This window comes from Hylobates moloch, unplaced genomic scaffold (genome assembly GCF_009828535.3).
Source record: "Hylobates moloch isolate HMO894 unplaced genomic scaffold, HMol_V3 SCAFFOLD_4, whole genome shotgun sequence".
In the NCBI taxonomy this organism is placed as follows: domain Eukaryota; kingdom Metazoa; phylum Chordata; class Mammalia; order Primates; family Hylobatidae; genus Hylobates; species Hylobates moloch.
Window position 1 is genome coordinate 156,810,290 of NW_026652279.1, and position 19,168 is coordinate 156,829,457.

Here is a 19,168-nt window from a genome sequence, read left to right on the forward strand (position 1 = left end):
ATATGGTTATTATAAAATGACATAAGGGCTAAAGAGTAAGAGGCAGAACATGTGACTAATATGGTTTGGCTGTGTGCCACTCAAATCTCATCTTGAATTGTAGTTCTCATAATCCCCATGTGCCATAGGAGGGGCCCAGTAGGAGGTAATTAGATCATGGAGGCAGTTGCCTCTATGCTGTTCTTGTGATAGTGAGTTCTCAGGACATCTGATGGTTTTATAAGGGGCTTTCCCCTTTTGCTCATACTTCTCCTTCCTGCTACTATGTGAAGAAGCACATGTGCTTCCCCTTCTGCCATGACTGTAAGTTTCCTGAGGCCTCCCCAACCATGCTGGGGAGTCAATTACGCCTCTTTCCTTTATAAATTATCCAGTTCTCGGGTATGTCTTTATTAGCAGCATGAGAGCGTACTAATACAGTGACATTGCTAGTTGTTGATACCCAGTCAGCCATGCCACCTAAGCTTGCTGCTTCAGGCAAATACTTATTTCCTTACAACTCAGATGCCTATTCATTCACAGAAGGATAATCCAGAAAGAATGCTGATATCTTTATAAGATATATATGTATAATCAAAATATGAAACTCACCAAATTATGCAAATTGCGCCTTATGGAAGGTATACTTCCAGGAAATATTGGCTTCAGAAGTTTCTGGCAACTTGTAGGCCATGTAATATACAAATCATCATTTTCCAAGTCATTAATCCACTAGAAAAGAACGCAGACATTTGTGAAAGCTATATTAACACTGAAATCATTTTCAAAGCCAGATTTTTACTACATCAAGTGACAAATAAAAATATACATAGAATTTTCTATATTTCTGATTAAATATAGAAGCTAGTTTAATATTCTCTAAATTAAAGAATACATTATGTGCAACAATTTTATACTTGTGTAGCCTTTTACATTAAGCCTTCTCTCAAAAACAATTAATTCCTTTCACTTGTGTTTGTTTTTCATATCCCAACATAAAATTGTATGAAAATTACTCTCCAAAAACCACTTAAGAGAGATGAATATTTATTTTAATTATCAGCAGTAAATGAAGCCCTCTCCACCTCCCCTCTCAATTTAAAGGCTTGGATATAAGGAAAATAAAACGGCTTATAAAAATTAAATTATAAAATCAACATCTTAGAAATCAAGTTCTAATCCACTATACAAGCTAGAGAAAACACATAAACTGCCGTTTAGAGGCATGTGGTCGGGGAAACAACCACCAATCAAGAAGTGAGGCGTTATGGTCCTTGAAAGAAGGCGGCATAAGCAGCAAGCTCCACATTCACCTAAACTTCATCCCTGGGTCCCCAGATTGCGTCCTGGAGGAATACTGAGTTGGAAAGCAGAAGTCAAATTACAGGCTGCCAAAATGCTAAGATTTGAGGGCAGGATGCAGGGTGAGAGGGTAGGAGAGAAGGAAACTGCAGGAAACCAGAAAAATCTCCATACAAATTCCTCTCATTTGCTGACTCCTATCCTGCACATATATATGATAACACCTCTACAAAAGCCAGAAGGAAAGAGAAACGGAGAGGTTGAAACCACAGCTATAAAACAGTATTGAGAACACAGAGACCAAAGTTCAAGTACTGTATACACTGTAGACTTTCATTTGAGACCCAGTAAGGCCAGATCCTAGCAGTAAGACACAAAAATAGTAGAGCCTTCACAAAGCCTGAAAACAAGCCTCAACAGAAGCAAGTGAGCACCTGGCACGCAGGCTACCACAACAAACCTTAGCTCTTTGCTTCTACAGCTTTTCATCGATTTCTGGCTCTCATAAAAAAAAAAAAAAAGTCATGCAAAGAGAAAAGGACCAAATATTGAAATCCAACAGGAAAAAAAAAGACAATAAAAAAACCCCAAAGATTACTAAGACAAAGACTTTAAAATAACCATCATCAATATATTTTTTAAAAAGCACAAAAATTTATAAAAAGAAAAATTTTGACAGAACTAAAATCTATTTAAAAAGAATCAAAGAGATACTTAAGATTTTTTAAATATAATGTTTATAATTAAGAACTCTAAGAACTTATTGGGTGGGTTTAATTGCAGACTGTACACAGAAGAGACAGGGATTAGTAAATGTGATAACAGATCAACTGTTACAGTAACTAAAGTACAAAGAAAAGAAAAAACAAGCCAAACAAAGTGTGAGAGAGATTAGGAATATATGAAAAAGATCTAGCATATAGGTAACTAAAAATCCAAGAGGAAAGGAGAGAAAGACTGAAGCAAATAGTACTTGAAGAAATTAGGTTTCTACAGTAATTCAGATAATCCAGGTATGAGTTTATTGTGGACCGAACTAAGTCAGAGGCAGCGGCTTTAGAGAAAAGGTGACAGAATTAAGAGATAAACACAGATGGATGAATAAAACAGAGGAATTTAGGGTATATGTTCCAATAGCTAAAAGAAACGATGTCTAAATAAAGGAAGGCATAAAGACAAATCAATAAACATAAAAATTATAAAAAGAACCAAATAAAAATTTTGGAATTCAAAAGTATAATAATTGAAATAAAAAATTAATGAGAGGAGCTCAACAGCATATTTGAGCAGATAGAAGAAAGAATTAATGAATTTGAAGGTAAGTAAATGAGCTTACTCAGTCTGAGGAAGAAAAGAGAAAGGAAGATACAGGCGCAGAGGAGTCTAGCACCAAAGGGGAAATAGAACTTATCTTGACCCAAAGGCGGCTGAGGGTGAGAATTTGGCAGCTCTTTGGAAAGAGCAATCAGAACTCCCATTCCCAATGGAGCTCAGAATCATACAGAGCCTTCAAGCAGTGCCACTTTTCCTGACTAAAAGCAAGTGTGCCTAGACAGACAAAATAAGACTCTCAACTATAGTGCAACTAAACTTGTGGTCTGAAGACTGTTAATAACCTGTAAGTACAGAAATTGAGATTAAGTGTTCAACAACTTGCAGTAATTTGACATGGCCATGACATTTGAGCATGTATCAGTCTCATTTCACTGAACATGGTACAGGCCAGCTTGGGGTTCATCAAACTCCCGTGGTGTGCCACATGTAGTATAAAATACATATTACAGCACTTTGGGAGCCTGAAGCGGGTGGATCATGAGGTCAGGAGTTCGAGACCAGCTTGGCCAATATAGTGAAACTCCACCTCTACCAAAAATACAAAAATTAGCCAGGCATGGTGACACACACCTGTAGTGCCAACTACTCAGGAGGCTGAGGCAGGTGAATCACTTGAACCCAGGAGGCAGAGGTTGTGGTAAGCTGAGATTGCACCACTACACTCCAGCCTGGGCAATAGAGCGAGACTGTCTCAAAAAAAAAAAAAAAAAAAGATACATATTAGTCATAGGAGTAGGACAACATATTTATTGGCAATGGGTTAGGGAAAAAATGCTATTCTCTTACTATGGATAGTTTAAGAAGTAATGCTCTAGCACTTGGTGAGGGCTATCTCTGAAAAACCACAGGAAAAAAAAAGAAGAAAAAAGAAATTAAAAAAAAAGATATGATGGCCCCAGGTTTTGCTAGGGTCTAAGATGAAAGCATTACCTGTGGTCATTCTGATAAGATTTTGGCAAAAGATATACCCATCCCCTAGTATCTATAGGGGGATAGGTTCCAGGACTCCCCGAGGATACCAAAATCTAAGAATATGCAAGTCTCTAACATAAAATGGCATAGTATTTGCATAGAACCTACTCACATCCTTCCATATACCTTAAATCATCCGAGATTACATATAATGCCTAATACAATGTAAATGCTATATAAATAGTTGTTATATTGTTTTAAAATTTCTATTTTTTTTTTTTTTTGAGTATTTTCATTCCATGGTTAGTTGAATCCAGGAATGTGGAACCCTTGGATATGGAAGGCCAATGATATTTTACATCCATGATCTTATTGAAACCTATTTAACCAAGTCACAAGGAAAAAGTGAGTTTGTGGGTTTTTTCCCTTCAATGAAGATAATATGAAAATGATAGCTTATGAGATTAGGAGACTGACATGTTTTAATTCACCCTAAAATTGTATTATTGTCACCAAGTCTACTCTTTGCAGCTAAATTAACTAAATTCTCCATACTCATGTGGAAAAGAAAACCTCTGGAGATTGATCAAGAATGTAAGACAACTGTATCAAAACTATAATGAAAATATGCTATGATCCAAATGTCTTAACGTCTTTTATAGAGTGACTCTTACTGAATGAGACAATGTTATGACAATATATACCTAAAGAAATTATTATACTTTAAGTTTTTTAAATTTTAAAGATCTATTATGATTATGATTCTTAACATTACTTTGGGCATATTTTCTGTCATTTTAAATTGGCTTTTACAAAGTTGACTGCTACAACAGTGAATGAACACATTATATGTGAAGTTTCAACACCAAAGCTGGCTGTGATAAAAGATAAATGACACTGTTACCACCAAAGTGCAAAGCAAAAGGAGAGTTTTGGTTAAATCCAGAAAACCTTGAATCTGTCTTTGTTCCCTTCATGCTACGTCTAAGTTTATGGAAATCTATGAGTGCATTATATACTTTAGTATTCCGTAAGAAAAATTTTGCAATGTCTTTTTCTTTTCAGAGAGCTGAAGGACAAATGATGCGACAAGGGGGACAGTCAGAACCTGCATACTTTGAATGCAATACCAGGGCGCTAGTGCCAAGAGTTACAAAAGAAGAAGAGCCTTTTAACTTTGGTGGGAGTGCAGAAGGGAGGACCGAAATTGTAATTTGAACACATTATTGAGTAAGATCATAAAATGGAAAAGGAGGAAACTGTAAAGTTTAAAGAGATGAAATAAAGGTAGAGGTTAATTAGAACTACCAACATAAATATATGCTCTTTTAAAAGAAGAACATTTTTTCTTGCTCTGTCTTCACTCTTTTCTGCTCTGAATATTTTATATGAAACAATATGCAGTGCACATCTAATGCCCAGATTTTGGTTGTTAGCACTATTTTCTACAGAAAAAAACTTGGTGAATAGGCAGTTCCACATTTGGAGAAAAAAGAATCAAGATGATCTATGAGACACCTTGTCAGAAGGGGGTAGTGTTTAAAGAATAAAGAGGTCAGTTTGAAGGGAAGGCTGCCAGAGGCCATGTGCTGATTATTTTAGCATCTAAAAGAAAATAGTTACTATAGTTAAAAAGAACTTTTAGTGTTTGTGAGAGTCCCTAAGCATGATGCTCAAAAGGAAATGTTTCAGAGGTAAGTCAAATATACTACAGGTTGAGCATCCCTAATCTGAAAATCCAAAACATTCCAAAATCTGCAACTTTTTGAGTGCTCACATGATGCTCTAAGTAGAAAATTCCACACCTGATACCTTTGTTTTCTGATGGCTCAAGTACACAAACTTAGTTTCATACACACAATTTTAAAAAATATTGTCTAAAATTACCTTCAGGCTATGTGCATAAGGTATACATGAAACATAAATAACTTTCATGTTTAGACTTGGGTCCCTTTTCCAAGATATCTCATTATGTATGTAAACCAAAAATAAAGTTCTATGCCCCACAACAATCTGAATGGACTCCTCTTTTTGGCAAAGGCATTCCAAAGTTAACCTGAAAAACTAGCTCAGGCCATGATGGGAAGGGGGAGTCAGACAGGCCTCATTATTCCCTCTTTCCTTTTGGAATTCAGACACAGCTGACCAGCATTAACATTAAAGCAGATCTTAAGACTGATAGAACAGATGCTTTAAGTCTGATTAGAAACATTTACAATCTATTCTTTCTGAAGCTGCCACCTGAAGGCTTCATCTGCATGATAAAACCTTGGTCTCCACTACCCCTTATCTTAAAACAGACATTCCTTTCTATTGATTCCAGATAACAACTCAGCCAACCGCCAACTAGAAAATCTTTGAATCTGCCTATAACCTGGAAGGCAACTGCTTCCAGTTTTCCTGCTTTGCCAGATGTACCAAACCAATGTACATCTTACATGTATCAACTGATGTCTTATGTCTCCCTAAAATGTATAAAACCAAGTTGTAGTTTGACCACCTCGGGCAAATGTTCTCAGGATCTCCTAAGGGCTGTGTCACAGGCCACTGGTCACTCATATTTGGCTCCAAATGAATCTCTTCAAATATTTTACAGAATTTGATACTTCATCAACACATATATGCAAATATTCCAAAATCCAAAAAATTGAAATCTGAAATCCTTCTGGTCCCAAGCATTTTGGATAAGGGACACTCAACTTGTAATGTGTAACGGTTGTCTATGCCTGATGTCTTACAAGAAAGTAGAGGGCATAAAGAACAAATCACTGAATTACTTAAGACATGTGAACTACTTTGGTTTGTTTACTCAGTGTAGCACTGATCCTTCAGGTAGGACAAACTGCTATCATAATAACCATGATTGGTATTTGTAGATTCAACAAAATGTTTTAAAAAGTCAAAATACTATGTTCCTATTTTAAATTATGAATCTTGAAACAGGATGAATTACAGGAATAGATCTCAGGCGGCCTAAAGTCTGTGTCCACCAGGCTATGGTACAGCTGCAAATCATTTTTTACAAGTTACTTGTACCTGGTAAATAGGTAGATTAGTTTCCAGAAAAGTTGCAATAGGCCAAAAAGGTAAAAAATGAAACAAAACAGAAACCTAGTGAGAGTGGGAAATGCAAGCTTAAGAAGTCGAATCTCTGAATAGACCAATAACAGGTTCTGAAATTGTGGCAATAATCAATAGCTTACCAACCAAAAAGAGTCCAGGACCTGATGGATTCACAGCTGAATTCTACCAGAGGTACAAGGAGGAACTGGTACCATTCCTTCTGAAACTATTCCAATCGATAGAAAAAGAGGGAATCCTCCCTAACACATTTTATGAAGCCAGCATCATCCTGATACCAAAGCCAGGCAGAGACACAACCAAAAAAGAGAATTTTAGACCAATATCCTTGATGAACATTGATGCAAAAATCCTCAATAAAATACTGGCAAACCGAATCCAGCAGCACATCAAAAAGCTTATCCACCATGATCAAGTGGGCTTCATCCCTGGGATGCAAGGCTGGTTCAACATACACAAATCAATAAATGTAATCCAGCATATAAACAGAACCAAAGACAAAAACCACATGATTATCTCAATAGATGCAGAAAAGGCTTTTGACAAAATTCAACAACCCTTCATGCTAAAAACTCTCAATAAATTAGGTATTGATGGGACGTATCTCAAAATAATAAGAGCTATCTATGACAAACCCACAGCCAATATCATACTGAATGGGCAAAAACTGGAAGCATTCCCTCTGAAAACTGGCACAAGACAGGGATGCCCTCTCTCACCGCTCCTATTCAACATAGTGCTGGAAGTTCTGGCCAGAGCAATCAGGCAGGAGAAGGAAATAAAGGGTATTCAATTAGGAAAAGAGGAAGTCAAACTGTCCCTGTTTGCAGATGACATGATTGTATATCTAGAAAATCCCATTGTCTCAGCCTAAAATCTCCTTAAGCTGATTAGCAACTTCAGCAAAGTCTCAGGATACAAAATCAATGTACAAAAATCACAAGCATTCTTGTACACCAATCACAGACAAACGGAGAGCCAAATCATGAGTGAACTCCCATTCACAATTGCTTCAAAGAGAATAAAATACCTAGGAATCCAACTTACAAGGGATGTGAAGGACCTCTTCAAGGAGAACTACAAACCACTGCTCAATGAAATAAAAGAGGATACAAACAAATGGAAGAACATTCCATGCTCATGGGTTGGAAGAATCAATATTGTGAAAATGGCCATACTGCCCAAAGTAATTTATAGATTCAATGCCATCCCCATCAAGCTACCAATGACTTTCTTCACAGAATTGGAAAAAACTACTTTAAAGTTCATATGGAACCAAAAAAGAGCCCGCATTGCCAAGTCAATCCTAAGCCAAAAGAACAAAGCTGGAGGCATCACGCTACCTGACTTCAAACTATACTACAAGGCTACAGTAACCAAAACAGCATGGTACTGGTACCACAACAGAGATATAGATCAATGGAACAGAACAGAGCCCTCAGAAATGATGCCGCATATCTACAACTATTTGATCTTTGACAAACCTGACAAAAACAAGAAATGGGGAAAGGATTCCCTATTTAATAAATGGTGCTGGGAAAACTGGCTAGCCATATGTAGAAAGCTGAAACTGGATCCCTTCCTTACACCTTATACAAAAATTAATTCAAGATGGATTAAAGACTTAAATGTTAGACCTAAAACCATTAAAATCCTACAAGAAAACCTAGGCAATACCATTCAGGACATAGGCATGGGCAAGGACTTCATGTCTAAAACACCAAAAGCAATGGCAACAAAAGCCAAAATTGACAAATGGGATCTCATTAAACTAAAGAGCTTCTGCACAGCAAAAGAAACTACCATCAGAGTGAACAGGCAACCTACAGAATGGGAGAAAATTTTTGCAACCTACTCATCTGACAAAGGGCTAATATCCAGAATCTACAATGAACTCAAACATGTTTACAAGAAAAAAACAAACAACCCCATCAAAAAGTGGGCAAAGGACATGAACAGACACTTCTCAAAAGAAGACATTTATGCAGCCAAAAAACACATGAAGAAATGCTCATCATCACTGGCCATCAGAGAAATGCAAATCAAAACCACAGTGAGATACCATCTCACACCAGTTAGAATGGCCATCATTAAAAAATCAGGAAACAACAGGTGCTGGAGAGGATGTGGAGAAATAGGAACACTTTTACACTGTTGGTGGGACTGTAAACTAGTTCAACCATTGTGGAAGTCAGTGTGGCGATTCCTCAGGGATCTAGAACTAGAAATACCATTTGACCCAGCCATCCCATTACTGGGTATATACCCAAAGGACTATAAATCATACTGCTATAAAGACACATGCACATGTATGTTTATTGCGGCACTATTCACAATAGCAAAGACTTGGAACCAAGCCAAATGTCCAACAACGATAGACTGGATTAAGAAAATGTGGCACATATACACCATGGAATACTATGCAGCCATAAAAAAGGATGAGTTCATATCCTTTGTAGGGACATGGATGAAACTGGAAAACATCATTCTCAGTAAACTATCGCAAGGACAAAAAACCAAACACCGCATGTTCTCACTCATAGGTGGGAATTGAACAATGAGAACTCATGGACACAGGAAGGGGAACATCACACTCCGGGGACTGTTGTGGGGTTGGGGGAGGGTGGAGGGACAGCATTAGGAGATATACCTAATGCTAAATGACGAGTTAATGGGTGCAGGAAGTCAACGTGGCACATGGATACATATGTAACAAACCTGCACATTGTGTACATGTACCCTAAAACCTAAAGTATAATAATAAAAAAAAAAAGAAATTTGGATGGGGACATAGCCAAACCATATCATTGATGAACACAGACGCACAAATTCTCAACAAAATACTAGCAAGCCAAATCCAAAAGCATATCAAAAAGATAATACACCATGATCAAGTGGGATTTACCCCAGAGATGCGAGGATGGTTCAACATACACAAATCAATAAATGTGATACATCACATCAATAGAAGGAAAACAACATATCCTCTTAATAGATGCAGAAAAAGAATTTGATTAAATTCAACATTCATTCATGATTAAAAATTCTAAACAAACTAGGCACCAAAGGAATATACCTTAGCATAATATAAATGCCAGAAATGACAAACACACAACTAACATCATACGCACTGTGGAAAAGCTGAAATGTTCTAAGAACTGCAACAAGACAAGGATGCCCACTTTCACCACTCCTATTCAGTGTGGTACTGGAAGTTCTAACTAGAGCAATCGGGCAAGAGAAACAAATAAACACATCCAAATTGGAAAAGAGGAAGTTAAACTGTCCCTCTTTGCACACAGCATGATTGTATATCTAGAAAAACCAAGGACTCCACTAGAAAATTCTCAGAACTGATAAATTCAATAAAGTTGCAGGATATAAAATCAGCACACAAAAATCAGTAGTGTTTCTATCCACCAGTAATGAAATAGCCAAAAAGAAATCAAAAGGGTAATCCCATTTACAATAGCTGCAAAAAATACTTAGGAATTAATTTAACCAAGGAGGTAAAAGATCTGTACAAGAAAAACTACAAAACATTGATTGAAAGAAATTGAAAAAGACACAAACAAATGGAAAAACATCCCACACTCATGGTTCAGATAAATATTAAAATGATGATACTGCCCAAAGCAATCTATAGATTCAATGTAATCTCTATTAAGATATTGTCATTTTTCACAGAGATAGAAAAAAATCCTAAAATTCATATAGAACCAAAAAAGAACCTGAATATCCAAAGCCAAAACTGGATGCCTCACACCACCTGATCTGAAAATATAGTTACAGTAACCAAAACAGCATGGTACTGATATAAAGACAGACACACAGACCAATGGAAGAGAATAGAGAATCCAGAAATAAATTCATGTATTTATAGCCAACTGATTTTTGATAAAGGTGCCAAGAACATACATTTGGGAAAGGACACCCTCTTGAATACATGGTTCTGGGAAAATCTGATATCCATATGCAGAATAATGAAGCTAGACCACCGTCACTTACCATGTACAGAAATCAACTCAAGATGGATAAAGACTTAAACATACCCCAAAGTATAAAACTACCAGAAGAAAACATAAGGCAAACACTTTTGGACACTGGTCTAGTAGGTAAAGATGTTATGGCTAAGACCTCAAAAACATAGACAACAGAAGTAAAAATAGACAAATGGGAAAAATCTTCTGCACAGCAAAGGAAAAAAAATCAACAGAGTGAAGAGCAAGTCTGTTTGATGGGAGAAAATATTTGCAAACGATTCCTACAGGGACTAATATCAAGAATATACAAGGAAGTTGAACAACTCAACAATAAAATAAACAATCTGATTTTTAAAGGGGCAAAAGATCTGAATTTCTCATAAGAAATTATACAAATGGCAAACAAGCATATAAATAATGTTCAACATCACAAATTATTAGATAAATGTAAATAAAAGTGACATGGAATATCATTTTACCCCAGTTAGAATGGCTATCACTAAAAAGATAAAAGAATAGCAGATGTTGGTGAGAATGTGGAAAAAGGAAACTCTTATAGACAGTTGCTGGGAATGTAAACTAGTATAACCACAATGGAAAACACTATGGAGATTTCTCAAAAATCTAAAAACTGAACTACTCTCCAATCCAGCAATCCCATTATGAGGTATTTATTGAAAGGACAAGAAATCAACATCTCAAAGAGATACCTGCACTTGCATGTTTATTATAGCACTATTCATAATAGCAAACATATATAATCAACATAAGTGTCTATCAACAGATGAATGGATAAAGAATATGTGGTATACATTCACAATGGGGTATTATTTGGCCACAGAAAAGAATGAAATGTCATTTGCAGCAACATGGATGAAACTGGAGGTCACTGTGTTAAGTGAAATAAACCAGACACAGAAAGATCAATATACCGTGTTCTCACTCTTAAGTGGGAAATAAAAACGTTGACCTCATGGAGTTAGAGTAGAATGATAGATACCAGAGGCTGGGAAGGGCGTGCTGGTGGGAGGGGTTGATGGAGAGGTTAGTCAATAGGTACAAACAAAAAAAAAAGTTATCTATACAGTTAGATAGAAGGTATAAATTCTACTATTCAATAGCAAAGTAGGGTGACTATAGTTAGCAGCAATATATTACATAATTCAAAGTAGCTAGAAAAAAGGACTTGAAATGTTCCCAACACATAGAAAGGATAAATACTGCTAGTGACGGATACCCCAAATACACTGATTTGATCATTACACATTTCACATACATAAGAAAATATCACATGAATCTCATAAATATGTAAAATATTGTGTATCAATTAAAAAAACTATTTTCTTATGATCATGTAAATAATACATACTCGTGGTTAAAAGTTTGGAATTCACAGAACATGATGAAAAAAATTAAAACTACCCATCAAACCACATCACTCATTAATGCCTTAAATTTTGATATATTTCCTTCTGATCTTCTGCCCATATTTTTACATGACATAATTCTATATTTTTTACTGAACAGAATCATTATCTTAAGTCATATTTATAAACATAATTTTCATGTCAATAATACTCGATTGCGTGAATGTAAAATTTATAACACTTCTCTGTTAGGTAACTAGTTTCTATTTTGTTTGTTTTCAAAATATGTAGTGATAATCATATCTTGGGGCATAAAGCTTTTTTTCCATTTCCCACTATTTTTTTATGATAGTTTCCAGGAGTGAAATTACTAGATAAACTATGTATCATTATAAGGGCACCACAGGCATAATTTTTTTTTTTTTTTTTTTGAGATGGAGTCTCACTCTGTTGCTCAGGCTGGAGTGAAGTAGAGCGATCTTGGCTCACTGCAACCTCCACCTCTCAGGTTCAAGCGATTTTTCTGCCTCAGCCTCCCAAGTAGCTGGGACTACAGGCACGTGCCACCACACCCGGCTAATTTTTGTACTTTTAGTAGAGACGGGGTTTCACCATGCTGGCCAGGATGGTCTCAATCTCCTGACCTCGTGATCCACCTGCCTTGGCCTCCCAAAACTGCTGGGATTATAGGCATGAGACACTGTGCTTGGCCAGGCATAACTTTTTAAAAGGATATGCTGATTTACACGTCCTCAGTTAAATTCTAGTTTTTAATAGGTACTGAGATATTATTTCATAGTGGTTATTATTAGGGTATTTACATTTTTATGTTATTGTGAATAAATCATTATCTTCCAAATATATTTTGAAAGAAAAGCTTTTGATCTTTATCATGTCACTTCAAACCCATTTTATTAAAAGCCTTTTATTATAGCTTTCTTTGAGGAGTTTCAGTTATACAATCTTGTCACACAACATTTTTATTTTCTCATTTCTAATAGTTACTCCTTTTATAATAATATTAAATCATAATTATATTGATCATGTTGTAATTGTAATGCTTCCAGAGTTTCATCATTAAAAATGATGTTTTTTGTTGTTTCAGATAGTTACTTATTCATTTAGGGAATATTTATATTTATCGATACCTACTAAAACCAAGGACATAATGGTAAGAGAAAAAATGAAACAAATTTCTACCTTCAAGAACTTTATATATACTCTAATAAAAAAACAGATATAAAAGCATCACAGAATAAATGTAAAACTATAACTGTGCTAAGTATACAAAGGGATTAATAGTTCTGACATATAATGTATGCATATGTGCTGATATAATTTGGATACTTGTCCCCACCCAAATCTCACGTTGAATTGTAGTCCCCAATGCTGGAGGTAGGGCCTGGTAGGACGTGTTGGGTCATGGGGGCAGATCCCTCATGTCTTGGTGTTGTCTTTGTGATGTGAGTTCTAGCAAGACCTGGTTGTTTAAATGTATGGCACCCACCCTCCAACACTCTCTCACTCCTGTTCTTGCCATATGAGATACCTGCTCCCTCTCTGCCCCCTGCTGTGAATTAAAGCTTCCTGAAGCCTCCCCAGAAGCCAAACAGATATTGCCACCATGCTTCCTATAAACCCTGCAGAACTGTAAGTCAATTAAACTTCTTTTCTTTATGAATTACCCAGTCTCAGGTATTTCTTTACTGCAATGTAAGCATGGCCTAATACATTTGCTACACCCATACATGTATACATGTATGAAGAATCACATTATACACATATACATGTGTGTATGAAAGGGTTAACTCAACAGGCGTGGGTTGCTCACACCTTGGATATTCCCAAGAAGGGTCTGTTTACATGACTGTCTCTTGACTGGGTCCTGATAATTAAGCTCTTGGAATGTTCTGATTGATAAAAGAGTGTTCTGCACAGTTAGAAACCTGAGCCATGCTGCAGCAGTTCCAGCAGTTTGTCTAGAGAGTTTAAACAATCTGAGTTGTAATAAACATCTGCTTTTCCTCAGTCTGGAGCTTCAGCCACTGATGGCAGGTACAGAGAGCCACTGTATGTCTACATGATGGATAGTCTCTCACAATCTTGAACTCAGGCTCAAGTAAGTGAACTTCCCTGGTAGGGAGCACCTTGCACATATTGTCACATATCACATTAAGCATACAACTCCACTATGAGGGAACTCTTGGAAGCTTACACCTGGTTTACTCTGGACTTCACCCCTGCTGATTTTTTCACATCATTTTGCCCTACTAAGCCATAACCATGAATATAACAACTTCTGGGTCTTGCAAGTCCTTCTAGCAAATCACTGGATTAGAGGGTGGTCTCTGGGGATTCTCTAACACAATGTGTAGATTTAAAAAATCATCTGGATTGTTAAGGAAAGTTTCTCTCAGAAAGGGCTATTTCAACCTAAGTTTGAAAAAGGAATAGGAGTTAACTGGATAAAGAAAAGAAAAAGTGCTTTCTACGCATGAGATAAAGGATAGTGGTGAAAAGAGCGTTTCACAGTCTAAGAAATGAAAGGTGAGAGCAGCCGTCTGCAGCCTCATAGGCCATACTGAAGACCACTTCTCTGCTTAAGCAAGAAAGGATGATAAGATGAAATTCTTTTCAAAAAATCACTTGGGCTGTAATACACACACCAGAACCTTTGGAGGCCACTGCAAATTGTTTAGGCAGGATTTTCATCATGTTAAGGTAGCACTTTTATACATCTAAGATTTTAACTACGTATTTGGTGTCTTGTTGTTATTGTTCATGTGGTTATTCTGTTGTTACCTCTGAAGGTGGAAAGGACACTGAATGAGAGTGAGTAGGTATTCCTGTGACAAAACAGAGACTATGAAGAAGGAGAACGAAGCTGCAAGTGCGAGAGAAGATGGGTCTATAGTTTTACTTTCTCTTTTCACTGAGAACTGTTCCAAAATGCTGACATTTATCGTCAGGCCTGTCGATACTTTGTTTTATGTTAAGCCTTAAGTATACTACAGGTTTTAGAACAAGGAATAGCATAAGCACTTACCATTATAGAAGAATGTCGAATATCTAACACATAAGTATATTCCCAAATGTGTGAATTTAATTTAAAAAATTTGCTCATATGTTCCCCATTGATCCCAAGATTGCGAAGGCCATTCATCATTTTTCCTTCTAATTTCAGCATATCCAAAATACTATATATTCAAAGAAAAAAAAAGTTTTATTTTGATTTTCCAAATTAAAAACAAATCTTTTAAAGTTTGATGGACTTCTTAAAGCATTAGAAATGAGATTTTTTGGTATCTTCATTAATAGCAGGAAAAATATATTAAACTCATTAAGAAATAAGGCAAATAGTTCTAATTAGTTATCCAGAGTAAACTTACATAATTTTTTTAGTGGTAGTAAAAGCTTATTATTATATAAAAGATAAAACAACAAAGACTATTGTATTCTTTATCAAAGTAGTGAGGACATGATCAGCCCTGAGAAAGCCAAAAATGAGGAAAAAAAATATTAGGTCACTCTTTTGACAAACCTACTAAAAAATAATGTAAGATCGAACAAGACATAAAGTATAAAATTCTAATACAGAGGAAGTTCCATTAAACCATGAAGTTCACATGTATTTGAATACAAATTTAAATTTTTTATTACATATAATTTGATAGTTCTTAAACATAATAGAAAGTATTACTGTAAACAACCAACAATAACCTCATTGACAACAAATTGGGGAATCTAAATGTTTAAACTACTCTTCAAGTCTGTGGCTGAGGCGACTATTCAGAGGCAAAAATATAAACGGGACTCTTTAATGGGCTAGAACAGAATGTTTTAATGTAGATATATAAGACCCTGCTTATGTACTTCATCAGTCCTACTTGCCTTTCTCCCCAAAGTCACATGTTCCGACTGTCTCAGCCTCCCCGGGGGTGAGATGTAGGCCTTTATAGAACCAATGCTGATCTAATCCTAACCCATGGAGGCTCTGGCTCCTCCCACTACTCTCAGGATCAGAGCAAGAAGGGCTGGGCCATGTATGGGGCACGTTATTGGTTCTCCACAACCCAGTAAAGCAACGACTGACAGGAGACAGGAAGGGAGCACAAAATAAATCCTTACTCCTGTTCTTTCCCCACATGGACAATTCCAAAGTATTGGTTGCATAAAACCTCTCTCTATATAATGTCTCTGTAATATGACATTTTACTTCCATTTCCTTATTTTCTTCCATTCATCTTCCTCTTTGCATTAATTTTATTCCACATCCTCTCATCTTTTTCTGAGAACTTTTTTGATTATGCTATCTTCAAAAATGTCAGATGATACAAATATTCTCACATTTTGTCTCTTCTTCTTTTAAGAGAATCATGGTAGCATTAACTAGTGATCAAATCAATGAGGAATAAAAATGTAGCACACATCCTGCAAATCACTAATGACCAGGTGTAGGAGCTGGGGAGTTTTATTTTTTTAATAACGTACAGCCTTCCTAAATTATACGGGAAAATATTCCCGCCATAAAAATTTCCTCATACACTACCTTAGAAAACTTTCTAAAATCTCCATACCATTTCTCTACTTCCTTTAAACCTGTTTTCACTGCTGCTGGGCACATATATAATTTTTGTTCCCCTGAAATTTACAGGCTAGCATTTAAAAACTTCTCTGCTCTTTCTATGTGTATTATATATATCTATCTTAGGTTATTATTTTTACAATACTAGGTCCAAGAATTCAAGTAACTAAAGAGAAAAACCCCATTTGACATAAAACTGTAAAAAATGTTCGGTAAAACTACTTCTCAGTCTTTCCAATATATTTTCCAACATATTTCCGAACTGGTAAGAATTTAAATAAACAATTCAAATAATTTCACTTCAACAAAAGTATATTCAATTGAATTAAAACTGAATCTCTGAATTAAAGTATGCTTCCTAAGTTCATCTAATGTTCCAAATATTAATTTTAATGTAGTTTTCTGTTTCTCTATAAAAGTAACTCTTCTGTTTGGCCCACAACTTTAATTTTGGGTGAGTGACCATTGATAAAGCAAGGACTTCCTAATTCTGTCCTGTTCAAAATTCTGAGCAAAAAAAAATTTGAAAAAAAATTTTTTTTTTTTTTTTTTGACAAGAAACCAGATAGCATCCAGCATTCAAATACAAGCACTTTAAATTCCTCTTGTCAATTTCTCTCTTCTGGGGAAATACCCCACATTGACTTCAGTTCCTGTCTGGTCTCTGGTTGTTCAGTCCAGTTCCAAATAACTTCTCTGCTAAATCATCAATCTACTTTTCAATAAAAGACAGTTTAGAATAACAAAGTAATTATAGGTCTAACCCTCATCCAAACAAATATCTTGACTGTTTCTCACAGTTCTGATATTCTAAGACACTTTGGGCTTGCCCATTTTGGTAGAAGAAAGCTGTTTTGTACAATCAAAAACATGTATTTATCTTTAAAGTGATCTTCATATTTTGACTTATACTAAATTCAAGACAATGTTTACTTTTATATAAACCACAGTTCATTTATAGCAATAATTTAATACTTACCTAAAAGGATCATAAACATCCATATCAACATGAAGCCCATTTATAAATAGACGAGCATCGCCTGGCTGAATTTTAAATCTATCTTGAAGATCCTTGAAGTAGAGCAAAGCAAAAGTTAACCAGTGATAGAACAATAGTGATCTATATTAGGGGTCACCATATTATTTCTATAAAGAGTCAGAAAGTAAATATTTTAGGTTTGGCTGGCCATACAGTCTCTGTTGCAACTATTGATCTCTGCCTTTGTATCTTTAGACACTATGTAAACAAATGGACATGCCAATGTTTATTGTAAAAATTAAGCTTTTAGGTCAGGCGTGATGGCTTACGCCTATGCCAGAACTTTGGGAGGCCGAGGTGGGTGGATTACCTGAGGTCACGAGTTCAAGACCAGCCTGACCAAGATGGTGAAACCCCATCTCTACTAAATACAAAAAATTAGCCGGGTGTGGTGGCACATGCCTGTAATCCCAGCTACTTGGGAGGCTGAGGCAGGAGAATCACTTGAATCTAGGAGGTGGAGGTTGCAGTGAGCCAAGATTGGGCCATTGCACTCCAGCCTGGGCAACAAGAGCAAAACTCCATCTCAAAAAAATAAATAAAATAATAAAAAATAAATAAAAATAAAAATTAAGCTTTTATTTACAAAAATAGGTGGCAGACCATATTTGGCCTAAAGGTAGCAGTTTGCCCAGCCCTGATCTCAGTGATGGGAAAATCTTACGATAGAGACAAAATTCAATACCTGAATATTCTGATTTTATAATACATGATATTACAGTTCTAATGTTACAATAATTACTTATCTACATTTCATATAGTGTGTGTATGTGTACATATACAATTTGATAGTTGGCACATTCCTATTTCTTGAGGCAATGATATGCGAAAAGTAAAACTTTGGCCTATGTGTAAATATTTGGAGCTCACTCTGAATTCATGAAAGCTTCCATTAAAGCTGTATTTGAATTTTCACTGTCTTTCATTCAATAAACATTTCCTGAGTGCCTGCTATGTTCTAGAAACATCTCCAGGCACTAGAGCAGTTAACAAAAGTAAAAAAGGGGATGTTCTTGTCACTAAAGCAAAGTAGTCAAGATCACAGTGTAAGTATCCAGTAAGATCACAGTGTGAAGATCATGCCTGGTTTAATCCTGATCTTTCTACTTACTAGCTGTTAAGATTTGGGCAAGTTCAAATCACTTTCATAATCCTCAGTTTCCTCATCTATAAAATGGGAATAATTATATCTATCTCACGTTTGCTATAGTTTAAATGTAATATACATCTATGTCTTGTCACCTATAAAGTGCTCACAAATGAAAGCTGTTATTATGAGGGTAGGCAAATAGATTTGGGAAGAAAAACAACCAGTGCATTTCAACGACATCATATGATAAGTCACATAATAGGGACTTGCGTGAACTATTCTGTAAAGGCAGAGGAAGCAACTAACTTGAAGAGATGCAGAGAAAGCTTGACAATGGTGAATTTTTCTTTATGATTATCACTCAACAGATGAGCTACACACAGAGAAGGGAGAGGAGGAACTTAACAGAAAGTATTTCTACTTGTTTTACACAGAATCCTGGCAAAAGATTAAACCCTAATACGAAAAGGTTCAGAGGTAAAATTTTTATTTGTC

The 19,168-nt window shown here is 35.9% G+C and overlaps 1 protein-coding gene across 5 annotated transcripts in view; it reads right to left on the reverse strand.

Moving 5' to 3' along the window:
- UGGT2 (UDP-glucose glycoprotein glucosyltransferase 2) overlaps window positions 1-19,168 on the reverse strand; it is a 233,570-nt gene that overhangs the window by 150,019 nt on the left and 64,383 nt on the right. For 4 of the 5 annotated variants that reach the window (XM_058438016.1, XM_058438017.1, XM_058438020.1 and 1 more), the window contains 3 exons: window positions 17,524-17,615; window positions 15,006-15,156; window positions 592-711 (listed from right to left, as the gene is read on the reverse strand). In XM_058438016.1, the coding sequence (XP_058293999.1) occupies window positions 592-711; window positions 15,006-15,156; window positions 17,524-17,615 (363 nt within the window). The remainder of the gene's footprint in view (window positions 1-591; window positions 712-15,005; window positions 15,157-17,523; window positions 17,616-19,168) is intronic. The other variant, XM_058438019.1, reaches the window with a different exon arrangement.